At 40.6% G+C, this 19,772-nt stretch overlaps 2 protein-coding genes across 2 annotated transcripts in view; both read right to left on the reverse strand.

Moving 5' to 3' along the window:
- Window positions 1-1,482: 1,482 nt before the first annotated feature.
- On the reverse strand, window positions 1,483-15,553 carry LOC109477987 (polycystic kidney disease protein 1-like 2). The gene is made up of 23 exons (XM_019779439.1): window positions 15,429-15,553; window positions 14,878-14,963; window positions 14,229-14,348; window positions 13,654-13,803; window positions 12,118-12,333; window positions 11,499-11,680; window positions 10,620-10,777; window positions 10,294-10,391; window positions 9,707-9,814; window positions 9,075-9,253; window positions 8,872-8,937; window positions 8,658-8,765; window positions 8,017-8,230; window positions 7,282-7,684; window positions 6,613-6,800; window positions 5,961-6,040; window positions 5,521-5,596; window positions 4,990-5,223; window positions 4,558-4,726; window positions 4,126-4,145; window positions 3,588-3,759; window positions 2,940-3,281; window positions 1,483-2,467 (listed from the first exon to the last, which is right to left on the reverse strand). Exons 1-23 carry the CDS (start codon window positions 15,532-15,534, stop codon window positions 1,632-1,634), a joined length of 4,311 nt encoding a protein of 1,436 aa, XP_019634998.1. The 5' UTR covers window positions 15,535-15,553; the 3' UTR covers window positions 1,483-1,631.
- A 535-nt stretch (window positions 15,554-16,088) lies between these two features.
- Window positions 16,089-19,772, reverse strand: part of LOC109477988 — a 13,993-nt gene continuing 10,309 nt past the window's right edge. The window contains exons 15-19 of the mRNA XM_019779441.1: window positions 19,441-19,642; window positions 18,654-18,796; window positions 17,206-17,295; window positions 16,453-16,545; window positions 16,089-16,106 (exon numbers count right to left, since the gene is read on the reverse strand). Coding sequence (XP_019635000.1) covers window positions 16,089-16,106; window positions 16,453-16,545; window positions 17,206-17,295; window positions 18,654-18,796; window positions 19,441-19,642 — 546 coding nt within the window. The remainder of the gene's footprint in view (window positions 16,107-16,452; window positions 16,546-17,205; window positions 17,296-18,653; window positions 18,797-19,440; window positions 19,643-19,772) is intronic.

Consider the following 19,772-nt stretch of genomic DNA (forward strand, 5'->3'; position numbering starts at 1 on the left):
GGTTCTGGACACAACTGGGATTTTCAGGGGAAGCCTAACCCCCGGGCATGTCTGCCATGGTAGTCCTCATAAAATAATGATAATCTCCATCAGAGCTCTTTGTAAGCTGTAGTTAGGCCATGTTGATTTGATTATCATGGATGACATCCTCTTGGAACCCGAGCGAGCGTGCGAATAAAAAAAGTTTGGCAAAAAAAGTTTCCTTCATTATAAAATCTACGTGGTAATGAAGGTTGAACAAATGACTAAACACACAGCTGCAGCATTTTCATTTCTTTACATTCTCTTCTTTTCTTGAATTAATTTTAGTATTCTGTGACATTAGTATCGTTTTCCAATACGTTTTTTTTTTCAACATTCGACATATATTCCCTCATTTTGTACGATTTACAGTATGGTCTACAACTTTTTTTTTGGAAACGGACGAAAATTTATGCGCGCGCGTGTGGATGTCATCCATATAATAAAGTAATCATGGCCTAATAGAGAAAAAAGAGGGCCGGGCTGAAGTCGGATTGGGATGTACACTATACCATATGGAGGAACAGTGTATATTTCAGAATAGGATTTGAGAATTATTTTCGATACCGTTGCAGGACAGAGCAAGTGTAATATAGCGCCCTCTATAGATTCGTTTGGAAACTGCAATGTTACAATAGATGCAGTTGTTTCAAAAGTTTATATGTCTTTTAATAGTTAAAACTGGTTTGTAAGCAATAGATCTAGTTGTTAAATTATATCATCGTATACAATTAAGTTACGAAAGTTACAGGATATATACTGTAATATTTGGGATTGTGAACGCCTTACTAAAATGTTATATGTTGAATATATTATATATTGTATACACACCACATCATTAAAATTCATATATTCATAATCATAGCTATCCTTTCATATAAATTCAAAAGGCCAATTGAAAGTGATCAGTTAATAACGTACATTAACTTACAGCATTAAAAGGATTAACTGTTTATATTGAATTAGTAGTAATTGTTGTTAGGCTTAATTAATTGTTTTCGTAATAATTTGAAACAATTGATGACTACCGTTAAAATCAGAGCTAGATGTTACCTATATACGTATTATGATATAAATATTATAATGTAAGAATATAAATAATATTTCATTGCTAATATTTCATAAATGATATTTCATCCTTGCTCAAAATGTGACGCTTAACGTCGGTATTTATTCTAATGTGTAGCATGCAGTAATAATGAAAACACAGCTAACATTATCAAGCACAGTTAACAATAGGTTTAAAGTTGACAAGACTTAACTATGTTGTTTCAACACGCACTAAATACAATTATGGACTTAAGTTGAAGTATAATATCTTAAATTAAACGCATCTTAACAAGAAACTAGAACTTATAACACAATCCATATGACTATTGGCATGAACTATTTACATGTAATGAGCCAGTAGTTTTTCAAAGTTTATCATATGGTATACTACCAGGTGGGACATTGGTTTGGACCTTTGGCTGAGACATAAGAAAGGTCGGGTGTAATTAGATCGAGATCTAGATCTAGAATTAGATCCAGATCTAGATCTAGAATTAGATCCAGATCTAGATCTAGAATTAGATCCAGATCTATACACAGAAAATGTGCTGATCCGGAAGCTAAATCCTGTGTGGGTCATTAAGTTCCCAAAGCATGCACGCAATTTTACCCTGATTTTTGTTCGGATCGGGAGTTTGTACTTCATAGCTAGTTCTATACATCGTTCTCTTTCCTGCCGTAACAATAGCACGACCTGCGTTACCCACAGCTACCGAAGTGGTATCCCTGATGAAGGTTACTATCTGTAAATTTTCTGTCTTTGGATCTAGACTTTCCTCCGCATACACATCCATAATGATAGTCATGAACATACTCAGTAACACAAACTGCATCATGAATTGGTACGAGAAGAACATCAGGGGGCCAAGCATTGCGTGTCCCTCCACGATAGCATCGAAGTCAAAACTACCCAACATCATAGTGCACAAACTCGCAAGACTGGACAGTATGTTCTTGTAACCCTGAATCTTCGTACCGAACAGAAGGTTACCCATTTGTGTGAAAGCCATAAGGACGATGCAAGCGATGACGCAGAATTGCATCACGGGTTTGAAGGACTTCTTGAGCGTCATAGTCAGAGACAAAACGTGCGAGTTAAACCGAAGAAGCTGAACGAACTTCAGCGTCACGCAACAGATGAGAAAACCTAAAAGGTACGTGTAGACTCCGTACCAGTTGGCTACACTTTTGTAGAGCTCAAAGACAGGAGATGCTCGTTGCTCCGCCGTCTCATCTATGATGTACTGAGCTTTGAGGTAGACGCCAAGAGCGGAAAAACCGATGGCAATAACCAGAAGCTCCACCCAACTCCAGAAGTCACTCAGGTATTGAATCGGACGCGAGTAGATCTTTTTGACTGAAATAACAGGATTTGAATAAATATTCACGTTGTGTGCTTGATGTTAATATATTACAGAAGTAACACTATGTTCCAACACAAACATTAGTGCTCTCAGGGCACATTGGACCGTCGCTGAACAGAGACGGCGGGCGATATAGACTTCCAGGCTATTTTGACTAATAGCTGACGTCCATTACTGTCACGTGACCTGGATGATTAGTTAATTGAATTTTGCAAAAGACTGCAGTAGGACAGTTGAACATACAGCGCGTTTTATATAGTGGAACATTATTCATCTCTATAGTATAAGATTGCAGGACGTTGTACGTATGTTTTATCTCAAACGTAGACTGATTTTTTAGATTTGTTCTCTCATTTCTGCCATACTTTGTACCTTGTACATTGTTGCGTAATAAAAGTCTATCTCAAATGTGACAGATTTCATGGATAATGATACCATATCGAAAGCAAAGGGGCGTCATTAAACGTGATTGAAAATCCAGCCAGCAATACTTAATTCTCTCACCTTCCTTTGCCGTAAAGAACACCAAGAACATCCCCATCAAAACTCGGAACGCCAGCAGGAGTAGGGCGTCCCGCTGAATCAGCCGCAGAGTCACAACCTCCCCACTCGTAAAGGCAGCTCCAAGCGGAGTAAACTCTACCACGATCGTTACCACAGAAAACAGGTTCGCGTGAGGGTTGTAGAGAATCAGCTCCACGAAAACGGCTCGCGTTCGCTCGTCCAGCCAGCTGTGGTGCTGTAAGAACGCCGCCGTTGCTTCGCTCGCTTCCCGTGACGTCCCAAGAGTTGTTGAGTATCCACCCCCGCTGAGATAGGTGCCGTGTTTTGCGACGTACGGAAAGCCTTGAAAGACGGAAGCAAAAAGCTATCTCACAATATTCCGCGTGTTATTTCTTTTCTTTTACGTGTTCTTTTTTGTTAAGCAAATGTTTGAAAAATGTTCCGTTTACCGAGGAGCTTAAAGCTAAACAAAGCTCGAAAAAAAATTCAGAAAACGTAAAAAAATATATCCCGGTTGTTCATGCACAGCCATGATGCATTGTGGTCTAAATCAAAATTTAAGATACCTTCAAACATTTGTCCAGTCCAGTAAATATGCAAAGGGTAGGAACTCATGCTGAGAGTTTGAAAAATAATGTTTTGACTTACTGTCGCTGACGGAGGCAAATGTGTATTCCCATGTCGTATTTCCTGTCAGACAATCCCCAAGTCTAGGCATGTCTAACGTTAGATTCGTCAGCGAAGGGCACACAGCCGGTTCAGGCTCCGTGGAGTTGGAGGTATCATTAGAGTAGAAGGTATTATTGTATGGGACCCAACCCTGTGGTACAATATATAAAGATTACATTGTGAAATGGTTCGTAAACATATCAGCTCCACATTACAAACATGCATATATACTACCTGGGATCTTATGGTTTTAAAAAGTTAAATATCTCAATCTGGAGAGTTTTTAAGGGTGTTAATCCACCGTCATGGCATTAAAATCTAAACTCCAACTGGGTGAATTGAGGAAAGTCATATAAAGTGCCTTGTTATTGGGCGCAATGTATATGTATCAATCAACCCCGTAGTTTCTCGATCTCGCTTCTACCAGACTAATTACAACTCTAGTATTGATGAAAGTTTTAGACAAATTTAAAGCTAAACCCTCAAATGTTTCAGTTGATGTAAAATTAAATTTTACCTCAATGTAGTCTCCTGTATCTGCATTAAGATGGGAGTATCCAGTGGTACATCGTGGGAGTAAGGTTCTCAGCTGTTCGGCCGTCTGACAAAGGTGATCTAAAAATATACATTTTTAAAAATATTTCTAAAATCAGCCAAATTGCCCATTGCCAACAACCATGGCATAAATATATAAACATATGTACACATGCGGATATAAAGACAGTGTAAAAAGTATAGTTATGACAAAATACATAAGAATCTATCAACCCCTTCTCCAGTTCTTTTGCAATGCCTCTAACAAAAGATGTCCCTGCAGTTCCTAATAAAGTTGATAGGGGTCGTGACCCAAGATCAATCTGCCACCCATAAGTCATGACCATAAAGCACGTCCAGGACCTGGCATCATGGTTATGCACTTCAATCAAAAGCCGCCAGAGGGCACACTTACCAGGTACCAGCCGTACTTGTCTCAGCTGTGTCGTGCCGAGTTGATGGGTTAACATGTCCGGTAGCACCATGTCGTCATACGTGGCTTCTCCGTTGTACAATTCCTCCGAGTGTGTGGCAGGAATCAGACCGTCTGTTACCCACTCCCAGAATGATGGGATGTCTTTAATCTGAAAAGGTAAATGAAATATTTCATACATCGTTTCAGTAGGGTACATACACATACACAAACACACACACACTAACACACACTCAAACACACACACACACTCAAACACACACACACACACACACACACACACACACACACATACACACACAAACAGACACTCACGCACACACTCACACACACACACACACACACACACACTTATACACACTTATACAAACACACACACACACACTCACAGAGAGAGAGAGAGAGGTTCCTTACATCTGGAATGTCGTCCTGTCCTCCCATGATGTTCTCCTTCACGTTCTGTGTCATGTGGAAGGCCAGCGGACTCCTATCGCCGTAAGCTATGAGCATGATGACCGCAAAGAACAGTCCGAACACCAACACCTCCAGAACGGCGTTACGGCGTTTGCGTTTCTCTGCGGTCTTGGCTCTCACTTCTTCCAAGGTGGATTCGTCCGGCGGTGATGTGGACATTTCGTGGCCCGGAGACTAATCAAAAAGTGAGATTAAAACACACATTAGCTACTATTGCATAGTGAACAAGGCAAAACAAATGTGTGTTAGCCTTTCATGACCTGGAGACTGATAAAAATGCAATGAAAAACAGCTCAACAAAATATAGCTATTTCTGTATACTCAACAAAACAAGGATTCAAGATGGCCGCAGCCGACCAGCCATTTTCCTGACTTTTGTCGTACCCCGTTAATCAAAGTAAAAGTAAAAGACACCTCAAGAAAAAGAACTTATAAAATTCAATGTAAGTGTAGAAAGTATTGAACACCAACCTCGGTCCCGGCAGTATATTTCGCAGCCCGGTTCATACCCATGTACCGCATCCAACCTGTTGCGCTGTTCCACACGGTTTGGGATCTGACATCCTATTTGTGAATGGCAAATGAAGATCCTGATTAGGAGTAAAGGATCTGCAGCATGGATTGTCACTTTCACTCTAAAGGGGATATTTCAAAAACTAGCAGACTGTCTACTGACACGCACACATACACATATTTTATATATTTATATATATATATATATGTGTTTGTGTGTGTGTGTGTGTGTGTATGTGTATCATTTTTTGATTTAAGCACACGCATGCGTTCATACATGTTAAAATACATGTTAATAAAAGGTCTGTAGTAACTGTTTATCAGCCATTTCTTGCTACTTTAAACAGACAATCAGTGTCAAACTATGGACAATTGCTTAACATACAATATTGAAACATGTTACCTCAGCATCGTTTTGCAGTAATCCCTCATCATCCGCCACAGGTGAGGCAAGTGGATCCTCTTCCTCTACTGGTTTCTGTATTTAAACACAAAGATGGACAAAGATCAATACTTAATGGTCTAATTTTCTGTCAGTATATTCTTGTTTGTTCTCTCTCTGTCCCTCTCTCTCCCCTCTCTGTCTCAAATCTCTATCTGAGACAGCTAGTACAATTGTATATTAAAACAACGCTTTTTGTTGTCAGCAATTCACTTTTGCTAAGATGTCTAATCAAATGTCAACATTATTCAGTAAACAAAGTCGTAGTGCCGTTTTGATTTTACAAATTCATACATAAACCTTCAACAAGACCCATCTACCATGCACCACTGACAAATCTTGACCACAACATGAGCGATATATTGAAGTGTTGACGTCACACTTCAAAGAAGCCACGTGACAAGCTTCACTGGGTCAGTCTACTGAGGAAGACCAGAGTGACTGGTCGAAAGCTCTAGGTGAGAGTTTTTTTTGTGTTGGACCAAAAGTTTTAACTTTAAACATTTAACTACCTACACAGATGAACTTTCATAATAGTATGAGCGATTTAAATTTTTACTGCAGTATCATAGCGAATCATCATAGCGAATCGAATTTGACAAGCGTACCCTGTAGAGCAGGGCAAACACGACCGCCACCAGAACCAGCTTGACGGGTTGGATCAGCAGCATGTCGGTGAAAAATGACGTGAGGAAGGTGACGGCCCAGGCCTCCGCCTTGGCCGGACCGAAGCTGAGCGAGTACAGGATGGTGAAGAAGGCGGCCACGAAGCTCGCGGACCAGACAAGCAGCCAACCTGGAACATATGGGTTATTACACTTATTATTATTTGTTTATTGTAATGTACCAACTTCGGTCTCTTGTTCGCCAAAAGTCGTGGCCCAATTTGGAACGAGACCTACTTTCATAATTAGCAGTTTCCGGTGAGTTCTTGCAAATCATTTATAGCGCTTCTTGAGACGTATATCAAATCTAATATATAAAAAACATGTACAACCCCCTAAGTCATCTCAAATAACTTTAATATCAAAGTTGTCAGAATATACTAGTATCTCAGTATTAGCTGAAGCAAAATATTGTCATCATGTCCTCAGGGTTTGCTCATTGTTTACCTAGATACCCCCAATCTTAACATACCACAAGTAAGCTCTTGACATTTGACGACATGACGACATCTTTTTGGCTTTCATTTATTCTCCGGCTGTGTAGCTAGCTTAGTTTATAGCTTTACTTTACTTTGTAAAGGACTCCAAAAGAGACGAACACTCACTACTTACCTAAGAACACACACCACGAGGGCAGGGAAAACTTTTTTGCCGAACCGGCTTTCTCATTTTCATCCTTTCTCGAGCTGTGGTCGATCCTAGTAGACGATTGCATGCCGCTTTCTGGGACAAAGTTTTCTCTCACGGCCATGCCGATAGCCGGTCTGTTGGTCGGGCAAAAATAGGACGGAGTGTTTGGATGATTGGAGGAAGAAATTTCTCCCCTTGTACGATCCATCTTCGAAGATTCCAAGACAGGGACGTCAGCCGATTCCAGGGTACGGCTGGCCGGCTGAGATTTTGATTTCTCGTCGTTGCTTGCTGTTGGTGTGTTTCTTCCGGAGTAGCGGAAGAAAAGAGCGATCAAGATATTGACGGGGAGAATGATGAGTGCACTCTGTATGCCGATCATCAACTGGGACAGAAGAACAGAAAGTGTTTTATGAATTAAGTTGTTATGAAATGTAGGACTGGTGTAAATATATATACATTTCATATAGGATGCCGCACAATAGATTTCTAGCCTCCTAGGCTCTCGCTCTCTCTCTCTTTCTCTCTCTCTCTCTCTCTCTCTCTATATATATATATATATATATATATATATAGAGAGAGAGAGAGAGAGAGAGAGAGAAAGAGATACCGTACAAGGAACATTAAAAATAATTGTATCTACCTTATGTATCTATAGTTGTAGAAAAGCCTTACGTTCCTGTACTTTTAATAAAGTTATATAAAAATACTCCATACCTCGGGGAGTGAGATAGGAGGCCTGATCTCCACCCCAGCCACTCTGATCGGTTCAGGCGGGTCGAAGTCGTCCCCGCGGCCGAAGAACATGATGTTGGTGAGCATGGTGCTGTAGAGCAGAGCCAGGCAACAGGACAGGCGCTGGACTCGGTTAAACGGGCTCCGGGCCGGGCGGAAGGCGACAGAGAACCACAGGTGATCGTCACTCATGTCCCTGGGTGTAATTTGATATGAAAATCAGAATGAAATCCAAAAGAAATCTAGAATAATAACATTTGCAAAGCAAATGCGTAATTTTACCTTCACATGGTCTAGCTTACCAAACTACTGTTATGTTTTTTTGTTACTCAACCACATTCATATGTAATGCACGGTGCCTAGCCCCTCCGACTCTGTCTTGCTGCAAAATGCAACCAAACACCACAGGGTGTCTGCTACAGCACCAGTTACCATGGTGACAGACGTCTGGTCCAGGTCATTGAATTTGTATGTTTGGAAAAGAAAGGGAATAAACTGAGGAAAAATAATATGTTTTCCTTCTGCGAAGGTAAACATAAATAGACCCCCGGGAAGTATTTTGGGATTCCAGACATCCCACACGTTAGCACCAACAACACTAAGAGGAAAGCTGTGTTGTGTACCTGTAACTTTTAGCCCAGAAGACGTTGCGAAACTTCGTCATTTCCTCCGGTGGAGCCGAGGGAATCATGCGGTCGATCTGCCCATCATCCTCATCGACACCAAACCACCTGCGAAACAAACAATTGAATTTCTGTGGCCCTTGAACGGTATAGACTCCAGGTGTGTATTGACAGCTATGCAGCTATATAGCACTAGATAGGGACTTAGAAATACCTGTTTGCCAAGAAATAGGTTGTTTCGTTCGTCCCTCTGTTGAGTATAACCACTTGACTCAGGAACCTGACAATGACAAAAACGTACTATCAGCAATACTATTAATTCCATTTATAACGAACAATAATATGAATATTTTAGAATGGACAAGCTAAAGCAACGCCTTTGAATAACATTCAAATATAACACCATAATAATCTCACCATGCAGGGCTGTACCCTGCGTTGTTGTGCCACACACGCAGATGAGTCAGTGGCCCTACAGGCTGTTCTATGGAGACCAGGAAGGAGTCCACACTGCCACGCTCAAACAGAAACCGCTTGGAGTCTCTCAGTACGATCGGGGGGCTGTACTCCGTAAAGCCGTATAAGGAGATGGAAATCTGAAATAGACACCATTAGGTTGATGAAGGTTAGACATCCAGGTATTGAGAAAACTGTTACTCGTTCAACTAGATATATTTTGCAAACTGTTAGACGTCAGTAGCGTCCACTACTTTTTGGCACTGATGAAAAGTAGTGGATGCTACTTGAATCGTCTGGCAAAATCTATTCAGTTGCCTGAGAAACAGTTGTCTAGTTTATGTAAATTTTATTGCATATTATACATATCTATTAGAAAAATTATTTGTTGGAAAATGACATTAATTATATTAATGTGTAAATGTGCAGTTACAGTACGCTATTGCTAGGTTTAACTTTTGGTGGTGTGAGCCCTATCTTACTGATAACATGTTGTAAGTAAGTCTGGTGGATTACCTAGATATAGATCATTACCAGACTTAGCTTGAATTGGTAAATACCACGTTGTCGCTCAGTGATGAAAGAACACTTACATCAGCAGTGGTGCCAGCGTTTCCCCGCAGTCCGGTGTACACAGTAACCACGTACTGACAGTCCTTCCTCGGGTTCAGTCTGTGGCCGGGTAGCAGCCAAAGTCCTACCTTTTTTGGAACAGAAAAAACAGTTGGTCATTTCAGCCCTCATGGCCATTGTAAAACGAACAACATTTCTGTAAAACTGTACATATTTCATATGACCTGGCCGGGATTCAAACTCGCGACCCCCTGTCAATACAAAGAGAACGCTCTACCCTATGCTCTTGCACTGGTACACATGTTCGTCATAGGCCGTATCTTATGTTTTAGCTTCGATGGCTTTAACGTATTTGGATCATTTCTTGTTTTTAAGTTACACTAGAACTATATGATATGAATTTACTGTCTCCATTTGCAAACAGGCGGTTGAAATCTAATCTCCAAGCAGATGTTTGGTGGCCACGACGACAGTATGAAATTGACCTGCCTGTATCCATTGGCCAGAGAGTATCCATTGGTTACAGCCTGGCCAAGCTGATGCTGTTTTGTGGCCACCGAACGATATGCTTAGAGATTAATTGAAACCTATGTTAACTGCTGCTTACCTTCGTTTGGTCCTTTCTATCAGCTTTCCTCACGCCCAGGAGGCCAAACAGATAGGAGGCGAAAACAGCAAGAACCAGGGCGAGTCCCACCGGGTTTTCTATAAAGAAATAGAAAACTTTTTAAAATGCCTCAAAAGAAATACGAAAGGAAAATGATTAAGGAGAGATAGTTCATAAATTGAACAAATGTCCTTCCACTCAAAAGTACGTGTTCGTTTAAAAACATTGCATTGCATTACATAAAAATTGTTCATTTCGTTTTGGCATGCTATTTTTTTGCCAGTATATGTAACTCTACTGCTTATGAACACATCATTTTTGAATACCGTTTAGCGCGACGAAGCCGAGGTCTAGAACTTCCTCAATGTAGAGTGGATTTGGCGACACAAAACCAGCAAACTTGGTCAGGTGGTTACATCGGCAATGGATGTGGGTACTGTTTGATAACGAACCAACCTGAAAGCGTTCGTTAATTATTTTAATATCATTATAACAATCATTGTAATTTTGTGAAATATGTATCAACACAGGTGTATTGTATCATACTATATAGAAATATGTATTTATAATTTAGATTGGTAAAAAAAATCAATAATTTGATACAAAAAGCCAACACGTAACTCTTGGTTTAACTCTTGGTTATATCTTTTGACCTTGACGGAGGCCGCTACAAACTACAGGTCGTAATTGACCCTAGATCTTGTCGTATGCGTATGAAGAAAAAGGCCTACTTACATTGCAACCGTCACTTTGCCACAGGTGGGTGTTCCCCTCGGCAAAGTAGACGCACGCAGTCTCGAACACGGAAAGAGTGAAGTCGACAAACTCTTCACTACCCAGGTCCAGTTCAGACCCGAACTGTACTCCTGTTATGAAAAACATTTAGATAGATAGATAGAGAGATAGATACATAGATACATAGAGAGAGAGACAGAGAGAGACAGAGACAGAGAGACAGAGACAGAGAGAGACAGAGAGAGAGAGACAGAGACAGAGAGAGACAGATACAGAGAGAGACAGGGAGACAGAGACAGAGAGACAGAGACAGAGACTTTCATCTTCAATTGCATTGTCACGGATAGTAAGGTGGTTTCACCATACCTATGTAATACCGTGTCCTCTTCACATCTCTCTTGGTGATGCGTATCTCTCCCTCCGGTACGTGCCACTGGAAGGGACTGGACGTCATCCCCAAGCCTCCAAGAGTAAAAAGCTGATCATCTGGTAGCGGCAGGGTGACTGACCATCCGTGTGTATCCGTTGTCGGCGGCTCGTGCTTGTTTAGATACAGCGTCGCGGGTTGCCAGTTGCTCGAACTGTTCTCAGTGTTGACGACAAGACTGAAGCCGAGAGATGAAAATTCCCTCTTCGCATAAAACCGGAACGACTAGAAATTTTAAAAAAATGAATATATATAGTCAATGAAGTGAAACCAAATTTCCGACCACTCTCTTTGGAACATTAATTGCATACAAACCTAGCACTAATTAGCACCATTATTAGGTATTATTTTAAGACTTTGCGATTACCAATTTGAAAGTTTTCTCTTTCCCAAGGATTGAATGAATCAATGAATGAATGAATGAATGAATGAATGAATGAATGAATGAATGAATGAATTACGATTTATTAACATGTCCTGCGACTACACGCCGTCCAGGCCAGAAGGTGTCATAAGACATCAACAAAAGAAAACATCATAATACGGTCAAAATATCCGAGTGTTAAATCAAATCAGAAAGAAACCTTAATGGTAGATATCCAGACATAATAATAGACGGTACAGAGATTGACAAAACATTGACAGGACGACAAAACACCTACCGAAATATTCCCCAATTCCGCCGAATCAGAGAAGATGTACGTCACATTGTCGAGGCCCTCGTCGTGCGCCCTTCGTGTCAGGATGTCGATCGGCTCTTCCAGATCTGAGATGGAAATCGTCTCGCCCCTACAGCTGACCTGGAGGCCGATAACATCGGACTGGATTCCGTACGAGTTTTCGGAGTACTCGAATGGGTTGAAGTTGGCCTCAAAGAACTGTAGATTTGGACATTTGCATCAATCAATTAACGAAATCAAGAAGGCTTTGAAACAAAACGTGAACTTTCAAAGACCAGTTACCAGTTTAGCATTGAACAGTGGCTATTAAAAGTATGTACATATGTAAAGAAAACATTATAAACAAGGAGAAGTCGTAGACATCATCCCTCCATGAAATAGCTTGTTATTTTGTAATCTTTTGGTGTATTTCAATAGAGATATTATGAGTCAAACTTTGTTTTTATCAGCAGAATGATTTGTGGTGTCACTTTGTATTTATTAAGCTGTCATGTGCAGGCGTTTAGTGTCTTGTTACCATGGTTTGTTTACTTTGATGGCCAGCAGGTCATTTGCCTTAGCCTGGGTACCATCCCCAGTAGTATATTCGCAAACTCTATAACTGTTATAGAGTTTGCGAATATACTACTGGGGATGGTACCCAGGCTACATTTGCCTGTACATGTAGGTCAATGACCAGGCAAATGACCTGCAGACCAGACAAACAAGATTTATTTTCCTGCAGACTGTCTAGGGGTAAAAATAGATAGGACTGCCTGGGTCTGACCTGCCAGCTGGAGGTATAAACAAAAACACTCTGTCCCAACTTTTGGGTCAAACAGACCATCCTATTATGAAGTAGGGGTGAAAAAGTGAAAATCCTTTTAAATTAAGCAATAAAAATATGCGACAACCTGCTAATGCACTCCAAAACACAAAGAGACTCAACAACTACCCACATACCAAAAATCATACCAAACCATCCCCCAGATTTTCCAAACATTCAACACAAAAAGTCCAACATTAAACATTTTGTAAATATCAAACGCAAACAGCTAGGGGACCCAAATTTAAACCACTAAACCATGGTAATAACAACTACATGCTACCTTAATATCGCACAAACAGTCCATAACGCGAAAACAACAGAATAAAAAAATTAAACTGCAGTACCAAGGTCAATCACCAGGGGCTCAAAGTCAACCTACACAATCTCCAAGGCCCCATCCATCAATCTGCCAAATATCGTACAGTTCCTTCTCACCGATCTTCAGATATCAGACCAAACATGAAACGGAGTAAAAACAGTACCCCCATTTTCATGGAGGGTAAAAACATCGTATTAACAACTAGCATGTGCAGACCATGAGATATATCAATACCAAAATCTAATCATTTCCAGGTCTTATGTAGACCTATCCAAATACCAAATATCAAGACAATCCGTCTTAGCCTTCTCGATCAATCGTCTTACATAAATTGTTGTGATTACTCTAGGGTATACAATAAGCGTCTCTAAGAAAGAGTGATTATGTTCACCTGTATTTCCACTGGCTCTTCCACAGTGCACTTGTCTCCCACCAGTGAAGCGACTGATGGAATGCGAACTAACGAGTCACTTATCCCCTCAACCAGGTACACTTTCTCCTCCGAGTCAGTTTTGTTTTGTCGCTGAATCCTTAAATGCACCTAAAGGGAAAATAATCGGGTGTTATTTCTTATTGCGTGAAGTAGTCCCTAGACCTAAGTAAACATGTTAGTCTTCCTCTTTCCATTTCTAAAGAATCATAGATGACGTGTTTTCAGGCGTTTTAAGTTGTTATGTTTGCTACTCAAGGATGTTTCGGAAGTTTTACATTTACAGAGTAGCCTGGAAAATCAGTCTCATTGGACAAAGTAAGAATCTTGGACACGGAACAAGGCGTTTTTGCATTAGATATTATATCATTCCAGCCATCACCTAACAAAGACGGGGGCTGCCACACCCACTCCTATTATTTATATATACCTGAGTATCGCTCAATTGGCGGTTTATTCGGGGGTTATATGTCACTTGTCAGGCCTTATGAGCTTGGCCATTAACCAGTAATTCTGATGTGCATAATTTTTCATACCTTGGAAGTGTTATAATCAGCGAACACGTCTTCATCTGTTAACTCAGACATCGTTGCATTCAGTATGACGTCACCCAACAAGTCCAGTGCCTGAAAAGCGAGGGTCGTGGCGGCCTTGCTCTAAACGATAGAGAGAAAAACAATTCTGAATAAATACATTGTCATCTCAAACTCATGATAACTCCGTGATTAAAATTTCATTAAAATTTTCCTTAACAAAGAAGAAAGTTGTCGTGAGGTCGTGTGGCGCAGCGCGGCAGAGTGCGCGACTCGGAACCAAGAGTCCCGGGTTCGAGTCCTGATATGACACCGATCTTGTGCCCTTGGGAAAGGCACTTTACACGACTTTCCTCACTTATAGCTCAGGTGTAAATAAGTATTGTCCTGCCATGTATTTGTCCCCTGTGTTGGTGGCGGCATTAATATAAGTTGGAAAAACTGTGTCGTCACTACGTCTGGTGATTACATGTTGGAAAAAAAAAATATAAAAAAAAACAAAGAAGGAAGCCAAGATACATGAGGAATTATAAAACTTCGTTCAGAAGGAAAAATAAAGCCGAAACCAATAGTTTACGTAAAAGATGTCCCTGATCAAAGAGGACTCAGAAACGTAAGAAAACACCTTCAAGACATCGATATTTTGACGTACCGCTTCTAAGTCGGAAGAGGCAGTGGTTCCTCCTCTACGTTCCGACAAAGCCATCACCTCCGAGGCTTTAAGGATATTCGACACACCTGTTAACACAAAAATCCACTGTAACATTTACAATACAGTCATACTGTAACGGATTAGCGTAATATAGAAAAAATTTGTACAGCAAATGCCAATAAGTCTTATGCACCTTCAGCCTTGGCAATTGTAGAAGACTATCAACAGAAGTCCTTAACAGAGAACTGAAATAACTTGGCCATGTAGTATGTCCTTAGAATAGATGACCGAAGAATACCCAACACAGCCTTACAGCGGAGACCGGTTGGGAAAAAGAGGCAGACCCAAAACGACTTGGAGAACTGTGGCAGATGACCTATCGTCCAGACCCAGATGGGATGATTTAAAGTCATGGCTTTTTGTCTCAGCTGCAGCTTTCAAGAGGACTAAACACCTGCCGTGTTGCAAAATCGTTTAGACACGTGGGATAAAAGCCATGGGATGCTGACCTTTGACCTGCTCATGCGCACTCGAAATGTGACACTGCTCACCTGTGACCATAGTACCCGCCGCTCGGTTGAGAAAATCCAGAGGAATTTGCTCTTCAGTACTGTTTTCGGACTCTACAAATAACAGATCCCTTACTATCTCTGTCATTGACCTCAGAGTAGACGCTGCTTGAACCTTAGTAATGGGATACATAAGAGTGTATTAGTATCGCCAGTGTTGACGTCACACTTCAAAGAATCCACGTGACAAGCTCCACCGGGTCAGTATACTGAGGAAGACCAGAGTGACTGGTCAAAAGCTCTAGGTGAGAGAACTTTGTTGTGTTGAATCAAAAGTTTTGACTTTAAACATGTAATTAACTACCAACACAGATGAACTTTAATGATCATGTATTAGTATGTTTTGCCAATATGACAGCGTCAGTGACATTTGAGATAATAAATGTAACATTTACGGTCCACTTATACTGTGAATAATCGACATTCTTTTTTGGACATAGAATACATTAAAATGTTTAGTATGCTTTGCCTCCACCCCATTCCAGATTTGATAATCACACTGCATTTCAACACAAAGAGTAAGTTTGACGAATTATGATATCAATATCCCCTAAAAGTAAATATATCTTATTCCTTAGGATGCAATGTTGAAAGTTTCTTTGTCGTAACGTTCTGTAAAGATATGTATAATCATGACACATTTTAAACGTTTACAGACAACTGTGTATACAGAAACACACAAAAAAGTCATCCATAGAATGAGCCATCATATAGTCTCCACCAGACTCCTTTGCAGGGCTGAATAAATAGTAGGGGGAGTTAGACGGCCATAGAGAGTCCAATTTCCTTGCAGACAGATTGGGCCCTCTATGACCGGCTAACTTCCCTAGCCAGTTGCATTCCTTTTTAGGCCGATGTCTACTATCCATTCAACCTTCAAATGAGTCTGGTGAAGACTAGTCACCATAAAGCGCATGCAAGTTATTTGAACTAGCGGACGGAAAGTAGCTGTAGTAAATGTAATAACCTGTGATTTTGCCGACACTTGTTCTGGGCTGGCCGTTACCAGTGTTATTGCTGATGCCACGCCCATGAGCCCCACGTAGTCGTCCACTACCCCCTCTGCCTCTGCCATCGCCTCGATGGTAATGTCAACCAGCTATCGTTACACCGACCGTAGTGAGACAAAGAAGTTACATCGATATCCATTAATAGTTTCACCAGGTTGGTAACTTTCTGAGTAAAGAGACTCTTTTTACACAACCAAGCGTTTGCCCTGAGGAAGGTGTCAGACGGTCTCGTCGGCTGTGAATAAAACACTTGGTTCTGTAAAAAGAGTCTCTTAACTCAAAGATGTTACATCTTTGTTAGTGACTTTTGGGAATTGCTTATCGACATCTTTTACGCAAAGAAATATGATTTTGGCAATATAGGTAGACAACGAAAATACATTTGTTAGGTACAATTGGGAATGTCTTATCAACATGTAGTACCAACAATAATGAAATATTTCGAGAAAAATAGGGGAGCAAATTCATCATATTTCAGTCCATATCCGTCCTCATATCAAAATGGACTGTTTCATGTCAACCTTTTTCATATTTGGTGCTCTTGGATATGGAATATTTTCATGTAGTCCCCAATACCCAAACTGTGCTTTTTATATGCTCGAAACCCCCATACAGTGCTTTTCAGTTCAAGGTGTTTTCGAATCCCGCATATGGTGCTATACATACCTCGTATGGAGTATGGACTGAAATACTTACTATTCTTTTTGCATTGTTGGTAAAATGAGTTGCGATATAAAACATATTCTCACCCTCATGACGGCCGATCCGTTGTTGGCTAAAGAGGCCATTGCTTTAGCAGGAATGACGGAGTTCATGAAGGCCTTTTCCTTCGCACCTTGCTGTAGGTGAATGAAGAAAAGACCAGTGTCTTTGTTGTACAACTCTTCTGCAACGTGTATCAACTGCTCCGGCGTAGGAGGTAGTATCTGAAAAAAAAAAAGATTTGGTTGGCAGGTTGTCGTAGAATGGGCAATAAATATGAAGTAAAACTCGTTCTCTATTTCATGTAAATCACACATAGCACAGTATCGTTCCGTTTCAATATTCAATGGTAGAATCCCTGCTCTTAACTGTGCACACAGAGATCTCTGGGTAACATACTTTTCTTGTGCAAATGTATCCTTGATCAGTGCATAAGTTATCAGTTTTGATTTAAGCCATAGCTCAGAGGACCAGTTTTGTTTATATGTATGTTCTAATACTGTATTAGGTTATAACAGGTCATAGGTCAAGGTCGCTCCACTATCCCCCTTCTTACCAAGCATACGTCCTCATAACCTAACTAATTGAAAAAAATGTATCATTACATGGGTAGAAGTTCATACGTGCGCCAAATAAGATTTTGCCATATGTCATATGATTTTGTCATATCTTTACACTTAAGATACATATACCAGGTTTTTTTTAATATCTCAAACGATGCATATGTATCACAATCAACAGACAGCATTAATCTAGGACGAGGTTCTCTTACCCGAACTGGGGGTAGCCGAAAAGTTGCTTCTCGGCCATCAGTGGTGAACACCCTTGGTGTTATAACAACATATCCGGGAGGAATCTCAAGTACCGGAGTGTATTGCACCTAGGATAATGTAAAACATGTTCTTACTGATATTCCTGACTTCTGATTAATTAATTAGATGATTGTTCAGTTTGTATACCTGCTATAGAAACTGTAAACAACGCAAGTAACAAAAATATTCATGTTTACAAGCAATCGTAAACATATACATGTAATACATATATCTACTCATATCTAGAGACTTTTTTTCTTTAAGAACTAGTGTTTTGGTAGACAAAACGTGATTTTCCCTATGGAATATATATTTGAATGACAACCGACAAAATAACATGGAAAATGGAAATGTTTGGCTAATGGTAAAGAATTCGTGAAGAAGTTAATACAACATAACAGAGGTTATGGGGACGTGTGGCGCAACGGCAGAGTGCGCGATTTGGAATCAAGAGGTCCCGGGTTCGAGTCCTGACATGTCACCGATCTTGTGCCCTTGGGAAAGGCACACACGACTTTCTCCACTAGACGCAAGTGAAAATGAGTATTGTCTGTCAAGTATTCGTTTCTATGTGCGGGTCATAATACCAGCAACAGCTGCCTCTGTTCCGCGTGTATTGCACTGTTGCAATTTCAATAAAATAAAAAAAATAAAAAAAGAAATAAATAAAATGTCTTACGTACCCATCCAGAATATACGACCAGAAGGACGAAGATTTCTGTAGGAGGATCATCTCCAGGATACTTGACTTGCGCCATTTCAACTTCGTCGGGGACAAACTCGTACTTGATCTCCATTTGTACTGGTCCGAGTACATCGAAAAATTCTGCAAAAAAAAATAAAAATGGAGTGTATGGTCTCAAATCTGCCCGAGAGCCAACAGGAACTAGTGAGAGTTCAGGAAGTCGAGGTTTTTGGCGACGTCTCAGGGAGGAGCCTAATGGTACAGTATTGTGTGCAATTTGCAAGAATTCTAGGAATTGTCCAGATATTTGTCTACATGCTATCTACCACGGTTATCTACCAAAAAGCTTCAGGATTATCTGGATAATAGTTGCATTTCGATAATACAATTGAACATTTGCAGCAGAATGCTATCTCCAAGTCATATTATAACAACAGCTTCTTTCCCCGGACCGCAAAATTATAGAACTCTCTTCCAAACAGCTGCTTTCCGTCCGATTACAATCCACAAAGCTTCAGAACAAAGGTCCACCTCCATCTCCTGACATAGCTACATTATACTCACTTAAGTACCTCTAGCTCTATGCCTAGAAGTGGCCAAAAATAATTGGCCTTGCATTGAGCGACACCGTTAAAAAATGCAACAAATAGTTAGTTAGACTGATATAACAAGGCAGTATGCCATTGGTACACACTGATCTTGGAATAGCGGACAAGTAAAACACGAACAATAGAATTAAATGAATGAAGTTATGCTATTGAGCAAACCAATATTCCAGTCTATACCTTCACACATGAGGCAGAAGTGGAAAGCCTTGTCTAGCGGCACGGCAGTGCAGACGTCATGATCGGTAGGTGTTTCATCTGGGTCGCCGTCTCGAGTGGAGCTGGGCACGGGATCGGGCAGAACTCGGAACCGCCAGGCTGTGACCCTGGTGTCGTCCCAGTACCAGTGGCTCAACAACCTTATCGTGTAGTACCCTGGCACCTGAAGGGAAAAAAGAGATATTTTTTCTGTTATAAAAGACAAAGGACCAGTTACATTTGCTCGTCTACGAATGAATTGATGAATAATACGTAAAACACATACATACACACAGACGCACAGAAACACACAC

Source organism: Branchiostoma belcheri, unplaced genomic scaffold (assembly GCF_001625305.1).
Source record: "Branchiostoma belcheri isolate BF01 breed outbred unplaced genomic scaffold, Haploidv18h27 scaffold42, whole genome shotgun sequence".
Classification (NCBI taxonomy): domain Eukaryota; kingdom Metazoa; phylum Chordata; class Leptocardii; order Amphioxiformes; family Branchiostomatidae; genus Branchiostoma; species Branchiostoma belcheri.